The sequence below is a fragment of the Euprymna scolopes genome, chromosome 27 (assembly GCF_053919585.1).
Source record: "Euprymna scolopes isolate OS-2025 chromosome 27, ASM5391958v1, whole genome shotgun sequence".
NCBI classification, from domain to species: domain Eukaryota; kingdom Metazoa; phylum Mollusca; class Cephalopoda; order Sepiida; family Sepiolidae; genus Euprymna; species Euprymna scolopes.
In genome coordinates, this window is record NC_136508.1 from 78,269,620 (window position 1) to 78,294,598 (window position 24,979).

The following is a 24,979-nucleotide window of genomic DNA, read 5'->3' on the forward strand; positions in this document are numbered from 1 at the left end:
AATTAGTAGAAACTTGTTCACTAATGCTCTCCGAAGTGCAGCAATAGACAGTATTGATACAATGTGCTTCAGATTTTTTACCCATCAGTAACTACTTTTACAGATGTGCCAGCAGTACTCCATTTTAGGACATATCTAATGTTTGTGTAGGTCGAGGATTGCATCAAGTGTCAGATACTTTCTAGAGTGATAGAATGATTAAACGATTTTTCCAGTGACCTTAACAGCACATTCTATCTAAGTCTTCCAATTTAGATCTAGTGAACATCAGTTTTAAGAACTTATCCAAGCAAAGAGAACTATTCATTTTGATGGAGGCACAATAGGGATCTGTTCGTTGGTGATGAAAGGTTTGATTTTAGTATTAAAGGTAAGAAGCCACTTTTCCTCTGCTTCACCACATGTCCCAAGTCCAATGAGTCAGCAAGATGTTGATTTTTAGCACTCTTTGAAGTGAAGCCATAGACAGTTGTCTTCTGTGTTGATGTTAAGAAAGACTTGCTACTAATACCATTTAAACTAATACTACCTATTTCATGGTCTGACTGTGAGTGATTAAATTGGTCCACCTATCAAGACACTTGCCAACACAAAAAAGAAAATCAGCAAACTGGCCATCAATACTGATGAAGAGTAAACAGTAAATACTTGGTTTACTTAACAATGGCTGTTTACTGGGTCAGCTGTTGTTTTGGTTGCTAAACATCATTTGTTTCGAATGAATCCGATCATTATTGTTGGATTATTGCTGACATCTTTCTAGTTAGAATTCTTTCCAGAAAGACATTGGGTGCTTATGGAAAGGACCATGTGAATGTTTTAAATAATTTTTTATTTTTATGAGTAACAGAACAGCGTTTGTCTTGTCCACCATTTTGAAAATAATTTAAAAACAAAACAAAAAACAAAGTGGGATAACTCGATTAAGACTTGCAAGATTTATGTTGTAATGCCTATGAATTCTCATTAATCTCTTAAAATGATTTTTCTTATAAAACTAAAACTACTTGATCAATTCACCTAATTTTTTTTTTTTTAATATACTTTTGTTTACTAACTGGTACCTGTTATACAGCATACAGATCTTTTATTTTTGTTTTCTAATATAGGGGAAAATCTGGACAAGAACCAAACATTTATGTTTTTTTTTTTGTTTGTTTTTTTTTTCCCAACAAAAAGAAACTTAGTAGAAATGGGGGGAGGGTTCAAGTAGAAAATTCTATGTTTAACAATATTTACTTATATCTCGAATATATGTGAAAGTTTTCCCCATCTATCTTAACTATATTAACATCGATAACCGCTTATGCTTATTTAATTCTATGAATCAACATAGCATTTATAAATATATAGTAATCGCCAAACACCTACAATCAGCTCTAGTTATCCCTCACTTGCACATTTATTTCATAAAGTTTCAAGAAATTAATATTCTATAATATACATCTTTAATTGTCCTGTTCTTTATGATATATGCAATAATTTCGCCAATAGTAAAACGTTTGATATCGGTGGTGTGCTGAAAACGGATACTACACTTTGACCGTAGCCAAACAATCAAAGAACCATAAAAATATTTTTATGATTAGATAATTTTTTAATGAACAACAACATAAAAAAAAAAACACTAATTGTATTTTAATAACGGTGGATAGTGTAGTATTGGTTCTGTTGACATAAGGTCATCCTCCCAGGTATTACATTCTCCTTTTTTAAGGAGAGGGGAGCAATATCTTGTCATACTCACAAACATTACCTTCATTTTTTTTATATTGGGAACCTCCCAGGTATTATCTTCAGTATTTATGGGGGAGGGGGGTAGTGTATTATCTATATCATTGTCGTGTTGCAATCATCTCAGTCATTACCTCTTCTTTTGGAGGTCAGTGTAATATGTTTTCTCACCATGATATCCTCCCAGGTTAGACAAAATATGCAACCCAAGGAATCATGTGTGTGTGTGCGTGAATGAATGCCTGTGTGTATGCATATATGTGTGTGTGATTATTAAAAATGGATAAAATCCGACGATATGAAATTAGTCTGACGTTTCACCCGTCTTAAGCAGGCTTTCTCAAGAAGGATCCTTCTTGAGAAAGCTGAGTCTCTAGGTTTTTCCACCTCCATTTTAATTGTGCATGTGTGTGAGAGAGGGAGTCAATTAAGTTGAATAATAACTAAAGGATTATTTCCCTTGTTACTAAAGACACATTTATATGAAACTTATAAATCAATATCGCAAAGTGTTATTAGTTAAGATCTCCAAAGTGTGTGGGTGTGTGTGTGTGCATGCAAATTATTATCGCAATAACATTTGTTACAGCTTTATTCTGATAAGATTCTAGCGTATTGATGAGGCCAAAGTACTTCTAAGTGATTATGGAGGTTGGTCTGGAAGGGATTGATTGGTTGTATAGGGTTCACCAGAACCCCACACCCTACTTGAATAATTCGTATGGCAAGAGGTTGCTACATGCTTCATGGTTTTAAAGGATATGAAAACTTGATCAGACATGCATCTTGCATGCCTTGTCTTGTATTATTTAGACAAATTCAAACTTTGCTGTTTACTTTTTTTTTAACAATAACTTATTTTATTAAAGAACTTTTTCTTTTTTTCATTTAGCCTCTTCCCTCCCCCTCCAATATTTTACTTCGTTAAGCCACACCTCTCCCTATTTTTTACTTTCGTTTTTCTTCTCTTTCCCCTTCCTTGTATATGTCACCTACAGATAGCTGTTTCGTTGTCTACAACTCATTGGTTTCACTAGACGTTTGACTTGTCTCAAGAGACAATGGATACTCTCTGTAAGGGTGCTTTCACAGGGACTGTATAGTGAAGCAAAGGTTGTATAATCCTCATCATACCTCTCCTGAACTGATGTTTCTACTGGAATGCAGTGACAAGAGGAAGTTTGAGTAGACTTGAAACAATTTAAGGATAAGAAAAGAAAGACTGGTCGAACTCGGGAATCTGCATACAATTTTGAACGGAACCTTTAGTTAATCTACAAGAACTCTTGCCATGACAGATAAAGTACTGGGTATATTTTACTTATAAGTGACAATCCTCTAGAAGTTTCAATCCCCAGTGGGGTTAATATGAAAAATACACTTGCAAATTGCTTAAAACTTCTACACGGAAACATGCTACCCTCGTGGATTAAATAAAAAGTTCCGTTCGAAACTCCATACAAAGTCTTTAGTTTGGCAGAAAGATTCTGGAGTTCACGGTTGGAAGTTACATCGGCTGAAGCATTGTGAAATTAATACTCAAAATGAGAACAGTAATCTGAAGAACCCAAATAATGAGATAAATGACACTCTTTGGAAATTGAAGGTTTAATTTTTAGTGCAGCAATAAGAGAATAGAATTACAAATTAAGATTTCAATCTGATTGTGATAAGAGCATGCTACCCTCATGGATTAAATAAAGGGTGCCTATTTGCAATGCCTCCCCGGGTGACAGTTAGACACCAGGGTCGTTTTTTAGCATGAAGAAAAGGAACAAAAGTAAAAATTGTCTCAGTCGTGAAAGATTGCTCCTCCACTGAGAGAGAACAAAAAATTGAAGTGCAGCATCTGAAAAACAGATACTACACTTTGATCTTGGCCAGAAGGCCTATTCGAAACTCCATACAGATTCCTGAGTTTGACAGAAAGATTGCCGATTTCAACAAGATACACCTGATCGGAGGTTACATCTGCCAACACGTTGTGTGAATAACACTCAAGATGAGAAGAGTTGTCCGAATACTCCAAATTATCAGTCCTCATTCCAAAAATTCATGAACATAGAGACTGGTGTTATTTCAGAGGTTTTTCCTTTCTAGACTAGTTACACAACCAAAGCTTTTAGGGCTCAGTCTACCCTACTATTTAATCAATAAGTAGAGAAAGAATGTATGGTTTTAGATTTCCTAAGTCTATTAGTGATTAATATGTCGCCCAGCATTGCCCGGTTATAAAATACACATAAATATTATATTTTTATTAATACAGAAACTGAGGCATGTATATGCAAGTATTTTTTTTTTCTAAACAGTTCACTTCAAATACTCGAGCTGAGATTGAAACACAAAACCTGAAGACATTGAGCCAAGTACGATAACCATCACACCAGCTTGACACATTTACAGTGCTCTCAAAGTCTTATTCTTAACATGTGCATTCCTGAAACAGTTAACAAAGAGATCAAAATCTGAGGACTACTAAGTGCCAATTTTTACCTTTTGACATTTTAGCAGCTTTTGATTAAAGTTTTCTACATGTCTGAATATCCTATATACCTGATTTCAAGTCTGTATATAAAAAATTCATTTAGTATATAGGTTGAGAAGTGTCCTCACTCATAGTCTCACTTTTATAGATATCAACGATTGCTTTTTGTACATTTTTAGTACGTTTTAAATTGTCTTTTTTTGAAGTTCATGTCTTGGCATAACTTTTATCCTCAAGTGGCTCTTGGCTTTGATAATAGGTTGCCTAATAGTTAAACAAAAAGATTAAGAAAAAAAACTATTAAATGAAAGGAAATTGTATGTCCAGTTAAAACTTTAAAATATGCAAGATAGTGAAAAATCCTATCTAAAATTTAGAAAATAAGATACATTCTTTGAGTGGTCAAATATTAATGTTATCAAGAGGTAAATATGATTTTTAATATTACCCTGCATTAATACAGGCCAGGATAGAAGACGGTGGGCTCCTTTTACCGGGTTATAAAAACTTCTCACACCTACCATACTGTATCTCGATAAGGTCACCATGTGCCCATGCATGGAGTATTGTTGCCACATCTGGGCTGATGTACCAACCATTAGTTTCTCCCTGTCGAACAGAGTCCCAAAAAGAGTCTCTAACCTAATGGGTTCTGCACTGTCTACGAAGCTCCAGTCACATTTTGTCAGTATTACATTCCTTCGCTGATTTTGCAAGTACTTCCACAGGATGTGCTCCAAACTTGTACATGAATAACGTGAATATTCCAGCAGCAAAATCCCTCCTCTTTACTGAAGATTTCAAGATGCTGAAAAACTTTACTCAAATAGTTTGTTTGCTTGGATCCCTTGCCTTTGGATTTCTTCATTTCCCCGACTATACAAACATAGAGAAATTTAAATGTAATGTGAACAAAGATTTTTATGCACAATTACTCACTTAAGATATCACCAATAAATCTGGATCCTAATCACAATAGTAAGTATGTCTTTGTGGCAATATGCCGCGTTTTGGTTGTATATATGAGAAAGAAAATTAAAACTATAAGTTGAAATTTAAAATCAAAATTTATTGTTCGGCTGAATACGTCAAAAAACAATTTACAAAGTCCTTATTCCGCAGAGTTTCAAAGAATGCTAATCTTGCTATTCTTCTCGTCATAGAACAGAAAGAAATCAGCAAATTATCTGTTTGTGCGCAGAATGGTCTCTACCAAACTTCTGTCAATTTTTGGTCTACAGACTTGAAACTTGATATATAGATTTGAACCTGTGGAACGAATTGGATTTGGTTTTAGATGCTAAAGAAGTCAAAATTGAAATAAAAAAATGGAACTTGGCAGGCATAAGTTAACTAAACATGCTTCTTCTAGGCATGTGAAAATATACATTTGTTTAACAACGTTAATATTTTAAAGTTTTGATGTGCATATAGACTTAGCTCAAGTGATGATGAGTAACAGTGGAGACTGGAGAGTTACATGTTTTTTTGTTTTGTTTCTTTTTTTTAGTTAAATGTCACTAAAGTCTTCAACTTTTGAAACCATTACTATATTTTTGGTACAATAGAAATCATGTTTAAGCATATTTTATGACCGGGTAATGCCTGGGCAGACTTCTAGTAATAGGTATATATACAGTAGAACCACGGGACCGGGATACGGCATTAACAATTAGTAACAAAATACGGTACAGTATATAACACACATGGATATAATCAAATAAAATAAATAACACCGTAACGCCGGGCAACTACCATAACCAGGGGCCGGAAAATATCGTAACTTGGAAAAAACAAAAAAAAAAAAAAAAAAACGTGTTCTAGGACTATCGTATTCCGGGGTTCTACTGTATATATTATTTGTATTGATAATATTTTTGGTTAATTCACTAGCATTGAGTTTTTTTGTTTTTTTTTTAATTATTAATAATAATAATAATAATAATAATAATAATATCATCATCATTATCATTATTTGTATTCGCTAGGAGTTTTCACACGGTTATTTTCAGAACCGATGGTGTTGGTGTTGTTACCTGGAGTCTGGGTGACAAGTTTTCTCAGATTTCCAGCACGTGGCGCAAGTTGATGCCAATACTACATTTTCTGGGGAGAGGGCGTGAAAGTTATAAATATATATTTTTTATTGATTTTAAAGTCACGGAAATGAATTTGCAATAAGAAAATTTCAATCAATATTTTCACCGATAAAGGGGTATTTTGCTGTCTTGTATTAGTAAAATTTTATTACCGTGTTTCTCATCTATGTGTGTATATACGTTTTTGTTTTGTTTTACTAATAATAAATTAATGAAAAAAAATGGATGCTGCTGTAAAATGTGAATCAAACCAAACTGACTTTTGTTAAACTAGATCTAAAATTTAGGTAAGGGTTGAAAAAAAAAAAATAATTCAAATTCTGGAGAAGTATATATATATATATATATATATATATATATATATATATATATATATATATATATATATATATAATAAAAAAAAAAGGCGTTTCTTTCTTAGAGAAATCGGGAAGTCGAAAAAATGAGTTTTCATTAAAAGCCAATAATGGTATCTACTTGGGTTTTATGTTAATTTCGACTAAAATAAAACGTATACTTTAAAGAATCCATGATTACTTTTTTTTTTTTTTTAAATCAATAGTTCAAGCAAAACTCAGGTGGGTACATTCTGTTTACTGTAAAGTCGAAATTGTTCCTGCTTCCAGAGCGGAATTAGACACGTGGTCGGTTTTTAATGTGGGAAAAGCTCAGCTATCCAAAAAGAGACAATTTGGCTTGGAACAAAATAAAAAAAATTGTCTCAATCTAGAAGGATTTCTTCTTCACTTACGGAGAACAGAAAATATGAAATGTATCAGAACAGACACATTTTGTTCCTAGCCAAAAGGTCAAAGATTGTTGTTGTTAAGTCGGAATTGTTATTACTCGTAATCGGTTTCTTGTTTTGATGTGATATTCAAGAGGAGATAACTCAAATGGTTTGTTTGACTTTTTTTTTTTTTTTTTTTTTTTTTTTTCATTTTGTTACTGTTTTTTTTTTATTATTATTTTGCTACTGTTTTCATTCTCAACATTGATTGAAGGAACGGTTATCATGAAGATGATTTAATTTCTCAATCGATTCAACATTAATTCACATTGGAATTGAATTCGTTTATTCTTTCATGAGCATCTTTGTAAAAGTATTGCACAAAAAATAAATGCGCAATCCTATTTCAACTTAAAAACAAAACATGTATTAAATTGTTGCATTATTTGTTTTTGTTATTTATATTTTCATCACAGATCTTCTAGTATTATATCAATTCCACTAAGTTCAAATTTTTAGGGTTGTTACGTAAAGACTAGTTACGGGATACGTTACTTGGTGCAAGTCCATAAATGGTCCACAAGTAATCTTTTTTAAAAATCTGAAAAAAAATCTTTATAATTTACGTACTTGTCACTGCATGAAAATATAATATTCCAAAGATCACGTAAATCAATCAAGTATTTTTTTTTTTTTAATTTAAGAAAATCAAATATTATGAGACATTTTATCGCAGAGAGAACCATCTTGTTTTTGAATGATACACTGCTAGCGACACCTATTGGCAATGTTGGGAATATAAGACCAGAAAGGGGCAGACAATCGACTTTCCACACTATAGAAAAAAAAAACGTGGAAAATTAAGATATGTTTTTGATAATGTTGAAAACGAAAATAACGTTTAAAATTCCAGCAAACGAGTAGTTTCCAAGATATGAAGAATTTTACGTAAATTGAGCACCCACACGTTGACGCTCCTCCAACAAAAATTCGGCAAATGTGTATTTCAGCGGCGTACATTCAAGTTTTATACTAGTGGTGACCATAAAATGGGTGATCATTCATTATACGTTAAATTATTACAGAAAAGTGATACCTCCCTTTCTTTAAACTAACATTTCTTCATATCTTGGAAACTACTCGTTTGCTGGAATTTTAAACGTTATTTTCGTTTTCAACGTTATCAAAAACATATCTTAATTTTCCAAGTTTTTTTTTTCTATAGTGTGGAAAGTCGATTGTCTGCCCCTTTCTGGTCTTATATTCCCAACATTGCCAATAGGTGTCGCTAGCAGTGTATCATTCAAAAAACAAGATGGTGGGAAGTTTTTCTTCGATAAAATATCTCATAATATTTGATTTGTACACATGTGTATAATCAAATAACACCGTAAGGTGGAGCAAATACCATAACCATGGGCTGGGAAAATGTCATATTCTACATCGTAACCTGAAAAAAAAAGGCCATCATATCCCAGGGTTCTACTGTATATATTTGTACTGATAATATTTTTGGTTAATTCAATTTGATAAATTTGAAATGATAGTATTTTGAAGAATTAGAAAAAAATATTAAGAGAAATTGGATCAGAACTAAATTAATCTTATAGTTTGTATGGGTAAGTTAAAAATTAGCTAAACGTTTTATTTTAATACATTTTTACAAAATTAAATATTCCTTTATTTTCCCCCCTCCTTTGTTATGTATTTCATAAACACACACACACGCACGTTTATTGGTTGCATCCCATATGACCAAAGGAAAGAATTAGTTTACAATCATAATTATCTATTTTTTTACTTTTTATTTTGGTGAATGCCTATATTATCCTATTTATTTCAGTTATTGGGATACAACCAACCAGCATGTATGCTCTGAAGCGGGAAACATGACTTCATTGAGCTTATTTGAAACAATTTGGATATAATTAAAAATATATACCTTGCTATCTATATCTATATATATATAATATGAAAATCAGTTCTGTAAATCAGTATTTAAAACAATTTATTATTCGATAAGGGATACAAGTTGAAAACTTTAAATTTGCCTTATTCCATGGAGTTTCAAAGAATGGCTCTTATCCTTAGAGGAAAGTAATTAGCAAAATAATGTTCATAGACACGCTGTAAATTTTACTGGAGAGCACATAAATTGAAAACTACAAATTATGAAAAGTCATATTTGTATATAAGGTGATAATAATGCAGATTATATCCAGAGAAGGTTTTGCTGTATCACAGCTATTCAGTGCATTAGAGATGCAATAGCCTGAAATTGAAACTCTACTATTTAGATGACAGTCGATGCTTTTAACAACTTAGCCATAAAAAAAAAAACTTTTATAGGAAGTTTTTTTTTTTTTTTTCTTCTTTAGAATGAATATAGTTATACCAAGTAATGTTTAATGTACTGATTCTGATGTATTTTTGCACAAGATATATCATGGTATACATAGCATGTATTTAAAAAATTGTACAACCACTATCTACATTAATTTTTCAAATTATAACTCAATTTGTTATTAAATCTACAAAGGGTTGATATTCCACTATGTGTGTGTCTGTGTACCTATTGTATTATTCTTTAATAAATGTGAAATTGTATTCATTCTAAGAGGTTAAAAATATGAATGCAAAAATCTATTTTTATAAATTTAAAAAAGATATGTAAAGTTGGCAAATTATTTACCTTTTTTTTCTTTTTCTTTTTTTTCTTTACAGGTCAGCTTGCGAAAGCTCGACATGCACCATCAATGGTGTATGGCCAGTTAGTCGGCTGCTCTGACCAGTTGGTGATCATGGCGGACAGTGGTACCACTGTGTCGTCCGCTCTGGCAGGAGGCCATCACAACCACGAACTGAACAGCATGGCTTTGAGTGCGGCAGCTGCTGCGGCTGCAGCCGTCTCGCATCAGGACTTGACTGCCATGCAAAATCGCATTCCATTAACCTTTCGTGACCCCAGTCATGCACCACTGCGAAAGCTTAGTGTGGAACTTATTAAAACATACAAACATATAAATGAGGTAAGTTCAAGAGTTTCTTTTTTTTTTTTTTTTCAACCAAAGGTAACCAAATAATTTTTATTTGATAGGAAGGTAACCAAATAATTTTTATTTGACCGATAGCTGACCAAATAATTTTTATTTGATCAAAAGGTGATTAAACATATTGATTGAAATTTGAGTATATAATCAAAAACTAATATATCTTCTGAAAATCATATCTAAGAGAACGGCAAATTTTGTCTGTCATTACGAAATTGATTTTTTTTTTAAATGTACAAGAATATGAATATAGAATTGTAATTTGATGAGTATTATAATTATTTGCAAAATAATATATCTATACTCCTATAAAGTTTTTTTGTGCATATTCATATTAAATACCTTTTTTCTATTATTTAAAAAGAAAATACAATTTTGTTATATATGGGTTGTGGAATTGCATTCATCTGCAAAAGATCTAGCTTATTTGCATATTCTTTTAAACATTCATTTAATTAATTCCTTATTAGTTTTTTTTTTTTTGTTTGTTTTTATGGGATGATCATATTTTGTTAACTATTACGTGTATTTATATTAATGCAGATATTCTACATGATTTATACTTGTGTAATATTTGCATAAAAAGCTTATAGTAAACACAAAACTCCTTTTATATATATATATATTTTATGTATGCGTGTGTGTATGTATATATATATATATATATATATATATATTTGTTTAAAAAAAAACTTGCCTACTAAACTCCTGTCAGTTTTTTGTCTACAGACATGAAACTTAATATGAGATATTCGAATCCATGAAAAACTTTATATTTGGGTTTTAGCCGGGGAAAATCGGTGCAAAAGTGTAAAAATTTTAAAAGAAATGGAATTTGCCAGGTGATGGTCAAACGATAGCATTATGAATATGCATGTATAACATAATAGCTATTGATTCATGTTTTAATTTTTAGCCATGCAGCAAACATGTCTTTATAGCTCAGGCATTAACGTCAAAGGGAAAAGTAAATTGTACACTAAACGTCTCGGTGATGATGCATTAGCCTTTTTCACTTTTTTAAATTACTATATATTGGGTCTAATGTAATCTATAATATAAATATCACCTGTCTGTTTAAATGTATGTTTGTATGTCTGCCTAAAATTTTCGATAGAGACGACGGATTTTTACGCGATTAGTATCATTTTGAAGCGCGACCCTTTGGACGACAAATATTGAAAAATTGGCTAAAAACATTAATTCCTTCACCCTCAACTGGACACTTTTCTACAGGAAGGGGTCGCTTTTTTCACCAATATTTTTGCAAGTCATCCCCTCTTTTCAATTGACTAGCCTTAATTTAAACCCTTGTCACTTCCAGTTTGGCAATGGACACAACAGCAAACACTTTTTTTTCTTTTCTTTTTCCACGTTCTTTTCCTCCTTCGTGGTACGGTTTCGAGGCTGCCTGCCTAGTACATTTTTTTTTTTTTTTTTTTTTTTTTTTTTTTTTGCTCAGCACACACCTCCAAACACTCTGGCAACGCCAGGTAGCCATGCTAGTATAATAAATACAAAACCTGCATTAATTAAGATATCATATTTAAGTGTGTGATAGATAGAGATATATATAAAAATTCACTGTTTTAAGCACTGTTGATATTATGGAATACGAAATTCAAACTTGAACGGTTTTAAGACCACAAGTAGTGCAAACATTGTTTTTAAAATGACTGTCTATTTATTAAAAAAAAATTCAATATTTTGAATTATAACAAATTCTTCATCAGAAAAATCTAAGTTTTTATTTATTTATTTATTTTTTTTGTTTTTATCTGTCGCATGGTGGTGATAATGCTTGGGATGTTTTCAGATATTGTTGATGGTTTGAATGTTGATTAGTGTGAGCGTCGGTCAATGCATGTGTCCTATAAATATAGAAATTCACTGTTTTAAACACGCGTTGACCAATGCTCACACTGTAATGAACATTCAAGCCTTCAACATCTGAAGACATCCCAAGCATTATTTCATGTGACATTTAAAAAAAACCCTGGATTTTCCTGATTTCTAATTTGTTATAATTCGAAATATTGAATTTGTTTTAATATATTTATTTATTTAAAAAAAAAATGTTGGCACTAATTTTGGTCTTAAAATCGTTAGTTTGAATTTTGTATTCCATATATATATATATATATATATATATATATATATATATATATATAGTTTTGAAAATAATAAGCGGAAGTTTTTCAAGAGCTCTTTCGGCTATCATCTCATCAGGAGAAAATTGATAGCGTACAAAATAATATTTTGTCGAAAATAAAGAGTTCTAATGCGGAACTTATTGAATCTGCCAAAAGTACGGGGACACTAAAATAAATTTATTAACGTTTAAAAAACGATTAAAATATTGGCACAATGAGAGGAAAGACAACCTGTGCTGTGCCGATAGATATAAAATAGAATGGTTCAAGGTGCTACATGGAGCGGACTCCAGAAACCATTTAAAGATTTTGGAGTATGTCTCTATTGCAGTGCGTCAACCTTCTTTGTGCCGGCAAAAGGAAACATCCAACGCATTGTTTCTCTTTGGGGAACTTTGAATCTTTTCTCTCGTTTTTTTTTTTTTTTGTTTTTTTTCCTCCCTCATTGTGCCAATATTTTAATCGTTTTTTAAACGTTAATAAATTTATTTTAGTGTCCCCGTACTTTTGGCACATTGGAATTCAACAAATGAAGGCTTGTTAGAAAGGTAATGATTTGAATTGTGCAGTGGGTATGTGACATTTGGCTTTAAGGTCGCACATTAAGATCATTTATCATCTAGAGCCTATTTTTGGCACATTTTTACAATCATAAAATGTTTCAATCATGGTCATGTATTCCGAGTTTTGCATTTGAATATCTCCAGTATCAAATAATCCTTATGCACTGTGAAATTTACTTTATGTATGAAAACCAAAGAGGGGGGTTATAACATGAAAAATATTTTGAATGAAGTCTCCCTTTGCGGTTATTTCAGATCAATTTAAACCATAGCAACAAGTTTTAGTTTTCCCTTCCTCATATTGGGGAAATATATATATATATATATATATATATATATATATATAAATTTAAAGGGAATTAGAACAGCAGTCTAAAGAGCAGAGTGTAATGTAATAGTAAAATACAAGAAAAACTGCTCATTGTAATGCAGATATATAATAAGCTCAATAATTATATATATCCTAGAGTTATTTTAATATTTAGTAAGATGATTGATAATTAAAATTAAAAATCGGTTTCATAAACCGATTTTTAATTTTAATTATAAATTATCAATCATCTTACTATATGTGTATGTATGTGTGTGTGTGTGTGTATATATATATATGATGTCTTGTCCTGTTCATTTTTTGCTATCATTTCTAATGCACTTTCTAACAATATCCATATTTGTCTTTGCCATCTGTTTAACTATCCTGAGTGCTTAATTCTTTGGTCATCCCATCATAGTTTATCTGGAAACCTGGATTGCTCAACCTCCTCCTTGTCTTTGTATATCGTCTGGAGGAAAAGGTGTGTGCAGAGTAGTCACAACTTTAAAAAATACATTATTTTGCTAGTTTGAATTTTAAATCTCTTTTGGACAATTTAAAACAGCAAATTCTCAATTGTTTAAAATAGTCCATTGGATTGCAAGTCATGCAAGTTTAGGGATAGGGTGCATTGTTGTTGTGACTAGTGAAGATGTGTGAGTTCTCAGACAACCAAATTCTGCTGACACACAGAGGATCTTCTCTATATCCAGGACTTGACAACTCAATATAATCATCTGGTTCCCTTTTCCAAGATATGGGGTTGGCATAACATGACCTTACATAATCATAATTTTCTAGGGAGTTTCATATGGGTTAGTACGAAGAAATAACATGCTGATGATTTAGTTCTTGCCTGTGACCTTGTTAAATTGTTTTTTTAAGTTGAAGAATAAGAATTTTGAAACAAAAGTGATCTATGGTTGTAGTGTGGGGAAAGCTCCCAGAAAGAGTAACGTTCCCTTGTTCTGTTTGTAAAAATGGGATCAGGTGTAATTCAATTTTTTATGGTACTTGTAAGCACAGGGTACAAAAATAAAAATAAAATAAAACTGAAGTAAAAATTGTTAGGTTTAGAGAGGATAATCAGTTTGTGTGCAAAACGAATAAGACAAGGGAAATAGATAAGAACTCTGATGTGAAGAAAGTATATGGCAAAGCTATTGAGGTTGTTGCAAAGTTTTGTTATATTTGTAGGTTTGATTGGAGCACATTGTGGAGCAGGTGCTAGCGTGATTGCAAGAATTACTTGGAGTGAATTTAAACAACTACTGCCATTATTTCCCAGAAGAGCGTTACTATTTTGGACGACAAAAAAAAAAGGGTCTTTCAGGCATGTGTACATAGTTTGATGTATGGAAGTGAAACTTGACCAGTGAGAGTTGAGGATATGCATTGCATGGAGAGACAATGAAAATGATATGATGGATGGGGTAATGCAAGTCTTAAAGACGGGCTTCGTTCTAATCACTTCCGAGGAAGGTTAAATCTAGACAGTGTAGGGATATATCCCTGACAAACCCACTTAGCAACAAAATCACACCCTTTCACTGTTCAGGTCCCTAAATGCCAGAAAGCTCTAATAGTTCCTATTTTCTTGCCTCCTCACGAGGGCAGAGTTAGGCACAAGATCAATTTTTATGTGGGGAAAATTTAGAACCCCAATTAGGGGGTATTCTGGATAGGAGCAAAAATAAAGTGTCTCAGTCATGAAGGATTTCTCCTCCATTGACCGAGGACAGAAAAGATGAAGTGTAGTATCAGAACAGATACTACACTTTGTTCCTAGCCAAAAGGTCAAAAACAGATAGTTTGGAATTCCCCTCCTGCTATCTGCTTCCTTGACTGTACTGATATGCAAAAGTTTAAATGTAATGTAAATCAATATTTTAATTATTTTTTTTTAACTTGGGAGTCACCACTTAAGGTCTGAAGGCCACTCGAGGATAAGGGTTAATGAATATAAGGTGTTAGTGTAATCATTAATCGTGTAAATTGGGTAGAATTTGATTTTTTATGGGGACAGTTCAACAAGAACTTGTTTACATTGGACTTGAAGGCTACCATGTTGTATTCAACTAGGAAGCAGGTCAGTGGAATAACAGTGTTTCGCATGCAGGCAGTTCTGGGAAAGAAGCTTTGTTCATGGAATCTGCGTTTAGATTTATACACAGAAAGTGGGGGAAATTGTATCTAGTGGTTGTAGCTATCTTCCCTAAGCATGGTCCCAAATAGTAGCCCCCTTACGTCCAAAAAAAAAATAGGGAGATGTGTGCAGGAGACTTTGATGGTATGGCTATGTTCAAAGAATGAATGAATGAGAGTTCTTGGTTAAGATGTAGAACAGTTAAGACAGCGAGTTCAGTTAACCGGAGAAGACCCAGGAAACCATGGGAGGAAATGATAAAAGTGAATTTTGAGGAGGAAAAGAAAAAAGAGGGATAAACGAGGACCTGGCTAGAGATAGATTAGTTTGGAAGTTAATTTGCAAAAGTCATCCAATGCAATGTGAAACAGATGTTTAAGTAAATATGATGATGATGATCTCCCTTCCTCCTCAATCTTTCTCTAACCTCCTCCTTCTCCCTTTTTATTGCTCCTCCCTTTCTGTATTTCCCTCCTCTCATCGTCTCCACCTTCGAGCAAATGAAATGTTGAAAACCCAGTCTTGTGAAACTTTTCACATTTCTGCTGCAGCAATATCTTACAACTTTCTACTCAACATATTCGTGCAGAAGAATTCTGTCCGACAATCTTGCTGCAAGATTCAGTCTCCAACTACACTGCATGCCACTCCCATTCCCTTCTGCAGTACGTGTGTGCATGGGCACACCCTATCACACCCATTTTTTCTTCCCCAAACTCGGTAGGCTAAAATTAGACATTGCTGGGGCACTACACACACTTTCACCATCATGTCTGCTTTCCTCCAGCAAAGCAGGCTTCGTCAATTTTCAACACAAACCTTTTATTTTTTTCTTTGTGTACTCACTTTTTCTTATTTTTGCTTTTTTGTTTAAAAGTTAAAAAAGAACTTCAGTCGTATTTTCATAAAAGAACAGTCTTGTTTGCAATAAAGATGCTTTCATTTTTTTTTTATTTTATTTTTTTTTTATTTTTTTTTTTTTAACAAGCTTTGTTGATTATCTCAAATAGTAGCCCCTTGCATCTAACAAGGTCTGTGAGGAGTTGAGTAGTGAGATGTCTGTTTACATTACATTTCAACTTCTGCATGTCAGTACAGGGGAGTAGGGAACAGGGGGGAATTTCAAAGTTTAACAGTCTGAGGGAAGAAATTATTAGAATAGAAAGCTTTCCGGCATCTAAGGATTTCCCCAGTGAACTTGCTGGGGCCAAAATTATCTTGCTTGCAGATACTTTATATAATATTCTCCATTCTTCAGCAGTCCAACTCCTTAATTAACACTTATCCTTGAGTGGCTTTTGGCCTTGATTAGTATTGGCTTATTAGTAAACAGTTCTGATGAGTATTCTATTTGCATATAAAGGTCCAGGGAGTTTTTTTTCTTTTTTTTTTTTTCCCCCCACTCTTTTTCACCCAAAACAAGGCATATCGCCACTTGGAATGTAAGGGGTTACTATTTAGGCTCATATCTAACAGATGACTGTCAGGAGTTGAATAACGAAATGTTTAAACTTCTGCATGTCAGTACAGTGATGGAAGTAGGCAACAGGGAGGGAATTCCAAAGTTTATCAGTCCAGAGGAAGAAACTAATAGTAGAAGGCTTTCCTTGTATCTAGTGACCTCAACAGTGAAAGGATGGGATTTTACTGTTTTTCAGGTTGGTCATGTGTATGTGTATCAAGGGGGCACAAATGCTATGAGTTCATCAAAGCACATTCAATTAAAGTGCTTGTAAAACAGTCGTAGGGATGCAACATTGCAGTAATGGGGCAGGCTTGAGCTTGGCAGATAGTGCAGGACCTATTAGATGTGTGAATCTTTAAAGCTTGTCTAAAAGGGAGAGACTAGTGATAGATGTGCTAGAAATACTCCATACCTGGGCGAATGCTGGCTTTGTAGAAGTATAGGATACTATCAAGTATGTGTAATTTTCTAGCACGATAGACAGAGCCGACCTTCTTTGCAGCAGCCTTAGCAATGTCCTCAATGTATTTGTTCCAACTTGTGTTGCCTGTGAATGTTAAGCTGAGGAGTTTGAACATAGCAAGAACTGATTTTATGGATTGTTGTGGGAGTTCTTAGATGACATTTGTGAGAGAATCTGAACAAGGAAGTCCTACTACTCTACTAACGAAAGAAAACTTAGAAATATAAAAACATTAAAAAAACTGTTTCTGAATTTTTGAGATGAGGATTGATTTATTCGGATTCTTTGTAATATGTGGAGAGACTGATGAGTTGGGTATGGCTGATCATATCTGGAGGGGAAGAGAAAACATCTAATTATGGGACAAAGTAAAAATTATAGAACGATGAAGAGTAAGACTACTCCCTTATGCTGGATGACAATCCATTATTAAGTAGACCTAGTATAGAATTTAACACAATATGGGAACCGTTAATCTATATATCTATAAAAGTTAAATTGTTTGTGTGTTTGTGTACATTTCCCTACCAAATTACTCTGTCAACTTTCAGCCTGCAGATTCGAGATTTGACATAAGGGATATTGAGATTTTGTAAAATCTTTTTAGGCAGTTTTCGGCCAGAAATTTGGCTGTCAAGGTGTTGACCTTTGAAAACTCTACCAAACTCCTCTGCCAATTTTAGGTTTAAACATTTGAAATTTTATATGTAAGTTCCTTGGACATGGATCAAACTTTTTAACTTGATTTGAGCCCAAAACAATTGTTAAGGGGTTAAAATTGGAGTCAAAGTTTAAAAAAATTGACCTCTCAGCCAATTTTTGGTCTAAACATTTGAAATTTTACATAGTGTATTCAGACATAGGGCAAGCTTTTTAATCGTATTTTAGCCGAAATTTGGCTACCAAGGGGTCAAAGTTCAAAAGATTTTACCTTTGTGGTCTCTAGCAAATTATTTTTAACAAATTTTAGGTTTAAACATTTGAAATTTTTCATAAAGGGTATTCAGACATGCAGCAAAATTTTAAATCAGTTTTTGGGCGAAAATTTGGCTGCCAAGAGGTCAAAGTTAAAAGAGTTGATCTTTGCAGACTCTATCAAACTCCTCCACCAATTTTGGGTCTAAACACTAGAAATTTTAGATATAGGTTACCTGGACATGAGTCAAACGTTTTAATATATGCACATAGTTATGAACAGTATATAGGGCCCGAGCAACTGTTATAAATAATAGATAATATATGCAGTAATAAGTAAACAATAATATATAGTAATATATAATAATAATAATAATTAGTAATAAATAGTGATATTTACAACTAGAAGTAAAATAGGTTTAAGGCTCCCAAAATTTGCACTAGAATTGTCTGCGAAGACTTATGGTGCAGTGGTTTGAGTACTTTGAAAAATCAATTGTAAAAGTGATATTCTCCTGAAGGTTGACAGTTCAGTTCTCAGTGTGGTGACCAAAAAATACTATTGCTAATTACTTAGAACCTCTACCCAGTCATAGCTGATGGAACGAGGGCATTCTACCCCCGTGAATTAAATAAAGGATTCTGTCTGAAATTCCATCCAAATTCCAGAGTTCGACAAGTTTGGCAAGCTACATCTGAAGAAGGTTGAGGGTTACAGTGACCAAAACGTTGTGAAAATGACACTCAAGATGAGAACAGTAGTCCGAAGATTCCAAATAATACAAATATTTTATTTCTTATGTTAAAATTTTACGCAAATATAAACTTTTTAAAAATGATTGATTTGTGTTTATCATCGTGATTATTCTGAAGAATTCTGATGATTTTTGTTTTTTTTGAGATCATGATTGATAATTTATACGATTGGATTTTTTGTTTTTTTTACATTTTCACCCCAAACAAGGTACATTGCCACTTTGATGTAGGGGGCTAATATCAGGGACCTAAGTCGCAGGGATACTATGTAGGGAGTTTAGCAGCAAGATGTCTGTTCACATTACACTTGAACTTCAGCATGTCAGTACAGTTGGGGAAGCAGGAAACTGAAGAGAATTCCAAAGTCTTGCAATTCTGGGGAAGAAGCTATTAGAGTAAAAGGCTTTCTTACATCTAGGGATCTCAATTGTGTAGGGGTGGGATTTCACTGCTTGTCAGGTTAGTTGGGGGTATTTTTGTCGAGGGGGCGGGTACAAGGGCTTGTAGTTTTTCCTGAAGTTTAGATGACAGTTTAGGACCTATTAGGTTGGTGACTCATCTGGACCCTGTCCAGGACCAAGAGACTAGTAGCAGATGCACCAGCCCAAATGTGACAGCAGTACTCCATATATGGGCAAATGGTGGCTTTGTAGAGGTACAGGATACTTTGAGGCGTAAGTAACTTTCTAGCATGATAGAGAGAGCCCACCTTCTTTGCAGCAGCCTTAGCAATGTTCTTCGCTGTATCTATTCCCACTCCTGTTTCCTGTGAACGTTAAGCCAAGGAGCTTTAATGAAGTGCTTTCAGGTAAAGTATCTCTAGCCATAGCTATTGGTGGTTGGTAAGGTTTCATTTAATTATTAAAGGAAACAAGCTTTGTCTTGGCAGCATTGAACATTACCCTCCATTTATGACCCCATTCCACTACAGACTGAAGGTTTTCCTCTAGGGTTTCGGCTATTACCTTAGATATGTGCTCATTAGTTTTCCCCACGTGCCTGCTATAGAGTGTCGTGTTATTGGCAAATATACCCATCTCAGAGACAATTTTATCAGGTAAGTCATTTATGAATATACAAAATAATAAAGGTCCAAGGATCGATCCCTGAGGTACACCCGCATTTATATCAAATTTTTTTGACCTACACCCATCGAGGACCATTGGATTCTTCTCTTATTTAAGAAGGATTTAATTATGCTAAGCATTCGTACAGTAATACCATAGGATTATTTTTTCATGAGAAGACCATCATGCCTACCCTGTCAAAAGCCTTAGATATATCTAGGGCGCCTGCCCTTGCCTTATCCAGTGCTTTGTATAAACGTTCTGAAATTACAGTTAGATTATTCAGACTACTTTTGTTCTTGTCTGCACTATTTTTGTCACAACGGCTCTGATCTTTTCCAGGAGTAGCTTGTCAAGCTCTGAAATCTGCATGGAATTTCAAACGGAACCCTTTATTCCAGAGGGCGGGGGTAGCATGCTTTCATGCCATGAGCCATGGCCGGGTAGAATTACAATCAGCACCACCAATTTCCCCTACTCTCTGCCTAAATCTAAATGCAAATTCCATGAACAACTTCTCTTTCCTAGAACTGCCCACTTATGCAATTCTGTACCGCAGGCCTGTTTTCCATACAATACGACTGTCTTCAAGTCCAGTGTGAACAAATTTTTGTTGAGCCACTTTCTTAAATAATCAAATTCTACCCAATTTCCATCACTACCGGGTACTATACTATTTTCTCACTGCCTATCACTCATTAACCCTTATTCTTGAGTGGCTTTCAAGTCTTAATAAGTAGTGAATCACTTATTAAAAAAAAATGCAATTGTATTTTAAGTATCGCTGGCAGTTAAGATTAAATTTTCAACCTAATTTTTACCAAATACTTGAAGACAATTCTAGTATAAATTTTGGGAGCCTTAAACTTTTGTTTTAAGATGTATCAGCTCTCTCTCTCTCTCTCTCTCTCTCTCTCTCTCTCTCTCTCTCTCTCTCTCTCTCTCTCTCTCTTATATATATATATATATATAGTGAAGTCATTTTAAAGCCTTTAAAATTTATGAATGAAAGGTAATTTTTGGCTTGAATTGAGTCTTGAAGTCAATAGCTGAGTACTAAGGTTCATTTGTGCTCTAGGAGAATATAAGTTCTCACGCGCCACTGTCATATAAAAGAATCAATTAATTTTAGTGTGTGTGAATAATTTGCATACTCTTCCGTATACATAACACATATAATAATGCCTATATGTTTTTTTTTGTTTTTTTTAACAACTGAAACAACTTTGTTTCTCGCCCGTGTAATAATGCAAAAATGTCGACATGTCCGACACAGGTGCAACAAAAATAAATGCTTTGTTTTTATTCTAGGCATTAGTTGTTTTTGTTTGTTTGATTTTTATTTTATTTATTTATTTTTTTTTTTTTTTCATTAAAAAAAAATAGAATAACATTTATATTACTTTTCACTTATTTGCAAATTAGAAAGTGTTTGGAGACTCCGAGGGGATGACATTCTTCCTCTACATTAAAATGTACCCTCCCCACTTTGATAAAAACTACTCTGGGTACATGTAGTTTCAAAATATATAAGGAGGATATATTTATAGAATTTTAGGACAGACATAAACATCTCTCTCTATCTCTCATATTATTATGAGAAGATATAATATTTTATGTGTCGATTTTTAGTATTTCGACAGTGCCCAATATTTGACTAGAGCTAGGTAGTAAATAAATAAAATATATGGCAATTGAGCCACGCAGAATTTTTCACATTTCATCCCCGGCAGGAAATTATTTAACTTGACAATTTCTTACGGGTATGAAATGCGGAAGATTCTGTGAAACTCGAGATATATAATTGCGTGTGTGTGAATCAAATGATTCACAAATCGCCAAACACCATATTTTTATCAGTAACAAGGATTATCTCCTCTTACTCTTGAGTTTTTAATTCCGCTCGACGATATTATCACATGACAATGAAGATAAACAGTATTCGATTTTACTATTGATCCATTTAGAAAATTTAGAGCTCGATTTACAAGATTCTGTTTTTTATTTATTTACACTTAGTTTTATTTCTATCGTATTTGATTTTAAATTTACCTTTTGTTTTCTATGTATGTTTTTGACAATCGAGAGGTAAAATAAATAAATAAATAAATAAAAACTCACGAGTGTGTCAGGTGACATCACAAGGGAGATAACTATTGGCAACTGGTGAAATTAATTCCCTTGGCTGGTTCCAGATTAAATGTTTAATTTATTTTTATATATTTGTAAAGTTGTATATTAAAATATATAGTGGGAGCAAACCAAAACAGATTGCTCGATTATTAAGGAAAATCAAAATAAGAGCGTAATATTTAGTTATGTATTATGGCGGTATTGATTGTGTTCTGATTTTCTGTAACATATTAACAATGATTTTTATACCTACAAATACTAGTGTTTCATGCTTATGCAATCATCAGGATAGGAATCGATAATTACTGCTGGTTGGAAGACTTAAATCCAGTTATATTGAGCAATGTACCCAATTTTCCTCTAAAAAATAACCAAACTCCATGAATAAACATTTGAAGCGTAAAACTTTTTTCCCAAAATTACTAGATTCAACATTAAGTAACCTGAAAAGGGTTAATATGCCGTAAAACAACCAACTTCTATATCCATTCTGTATAGCAGCTGTATTAGGAGTGTTATGTTTATTATATGCCAGTAAATGCTGCTCTTTCTTCTAATTTCATTTTGCCCACTACAGTGCAATAACAGATCCCTGATTAGATGGATCTTCAATTGTGAAATCTGACCAAACCCAACATATTAGGTTAGTGGGTTTGCTGAAAGCACTACATTTGTTTAGCATATAGATTATCCTGATTACAAATCAGTTATGCAGATACAATCATATGTAGTATTCACCCTTTTCATTGGCCAAGGAAAACTCGAAATCAAGTGATTAGACACAACTGATTCAAGAGTCAAATTTGAAGAAAGTTGATCTGCAGAATTGTGAGAACTGCAGAGTAAGCATACAATGTACCAAAAACCGTTTGGCTACAAACAAGGGAAAGGTGATGTTAAATGAATAGATATAATTTCCAGAAAATCTGCTTAGATATTTGAAATGGAAAAAGAAATTTAATTCATTATTTTAGATTCCCCTGTTTTTCTTTTCCGTGTTCAACAAAGATGACCAGTTTCCTTTGTTGACAAACTTGTGAAGATGGCGAAAAATGTTTGAATTTGGTAAATTGACTTTAATTATCGCTTTGGTAATTTCTAATCTGTAGAATTGCTCCTATCGCCAACCAGGTGTCCTTTTTATGGGTATTTTGAGTGCTTTGGGAACAATTTTGGTATTGAAAACCCATCATAACTAAAAAGGTTTGTTGCTGCAGCATATGACTCTAACAAGGGAGATGACAGTGTATGATTGTTTTCGCATTGGAAGTTTAAACAAATACCTTAAAATAAGCTTTTTAAAAATAGGTACTTATGTAAAATAAGAATCGCGCTATTGTCAGAATTTTCCATGCAGTTTATGTAAAATGCCGAAAGGTGTCGAAATGCTGAGTCAGTGAAACAGTCAACATCATTTAAGAAAACATTTATTTTCTATCATTGATTTATTACAAAAAAAATATCTTGATTTAAAAAAATATAAAACAACTAAAGAAAATAGGTTGCTTATTATTGGTTGTTTGTTATTCAAAAAATAAATATTTATTCATTAAACTTATTTTACAATGAGTGTTTTTTTTTTTTTTTTTTTTTTTTTTAATTGTATTTTTACTTTCTAAAAGTTTCTTAAAAATTGTCTAATAATTATTTATTTTATTTTCCCGGTAACAAAAATAATATTAATATTTTCATTTTTACATTAATTATTCATTGAATTATCTTTGTAATAACCAAAATAATACATTTTTCATTGAAAAAGAAAAAATAAATAAATAATTAGCCAGCATTAGTGCAGAAAAAAAAATAAATTACTTGGAAAATTCCAACAATAGTACTTTTTTTTTTTTTTACAAATGAGTCGCCATTTATTACAGCTCTTAGGCCACTTGAGGATGACAGTTAATGAGTATACAGTAGTCAATTGTAGTAATCGTTAGTGACAATTTGGTAAATTGGATGACTTAAGGGGATAGCTCATCAAGAACTTGTTCACGTTGGACTTTAAGATGACCATATTGTAGTCAGTTGGAAAGCAGGAAAATGGAACAGTTCCACAGGCATACAATTCTAAGAAAGAAGCTTTGTTCATGGAATCTACGTTTAGGTGTAGGCACGGAAAAAGAGTAGGGGAAATTATTATGGCATAAGTACTTTTATGTATGCTAGTGGTATTTACCCTAGGCAGGTTGAACTGGCTTCCTCCGAAGGATGAAGTTTATCAAGCTCACAAGCGGTCCACAGTCGTATATATTATCACTTGAAAATGAAAAAAATTATATTCATTATTTCTGAATCTTAAATGTTTTTCAAAGTACGTTTCTAAATTATCCTTTCAACCAACTTTCATTTTCCCCAATCAACTTGCCTAAAAGTAATTATAGGACATGCACATTCTCATACTAATTGGATAGTCAATGCATTATATACTTTAGTAATCCTAGTACTGTTGCCATTACAAACAATTCTACACTCAACTCAGTTGAAGAAGCACTAGTGCTAATCACTATTTGTGATTTTTTTTTTTTTTTTTAAGTTTGAGGAATTCATGACTGTAAGGGGAAAATGCCATCAGTATTTTCTGAGTCGTGTAAGAAAGGGAAATTATTTTTAGATGCTCTATAAATAAATGCTAAGAAAAACAATCCTGTCGCTAAAGTTTACTTGTTAAATAGTTATTTATAGACTATGCAAGTTTGCGGGTACAAAATATGGAGTTATCTCCCATTTCTACATGCACTGTTTCCCTCTTCTGTCTCTTTCCCCCCTTTTCCCCTAATTCTTTCTCTCACCTTTTCCCCCAATTCTTTCTCTCCCCTTTCCCCCAATTCTTTCTCTCTCCCTCTCCCCCTAATTCTCTATCTCTCTCCCTTTTCCCAGAACTCCCTCTCTCTCCCTTTTCCTAGA

General features: G+C 33.1%; 1 protein-coding gene across 12 annotated transcripts in view; it reads left to right on the forward strand.

Moving 5' to 3' along the window:
* Window positions 1–24,979, forward strand: part of LOC145248926 (dual specificity tyrosine-phosphorylation-regulated kinase 1A-like) — a 443,307-nt gene that overhangs the window by 327,741 nt on the left and 90,587 nt on the right. For all 12 annotated transcript variants that reach the window (XM_080110715.1, XM_080110717.1, XM_080110719.1 and 9 more), the window contains one exon: window positions 9,776–10,080. In XM_080110715.1, coding sequence (XP_079966841.1) covers window positions 9,808–10,080 — 273 coding nt within the window. In that variant the 5' untranslated portion in view covers window positions 9,776–9,807. The remainder of the gene's footprint in view (window positions 1–9,775; window positions 10,081–24,979) is intronic.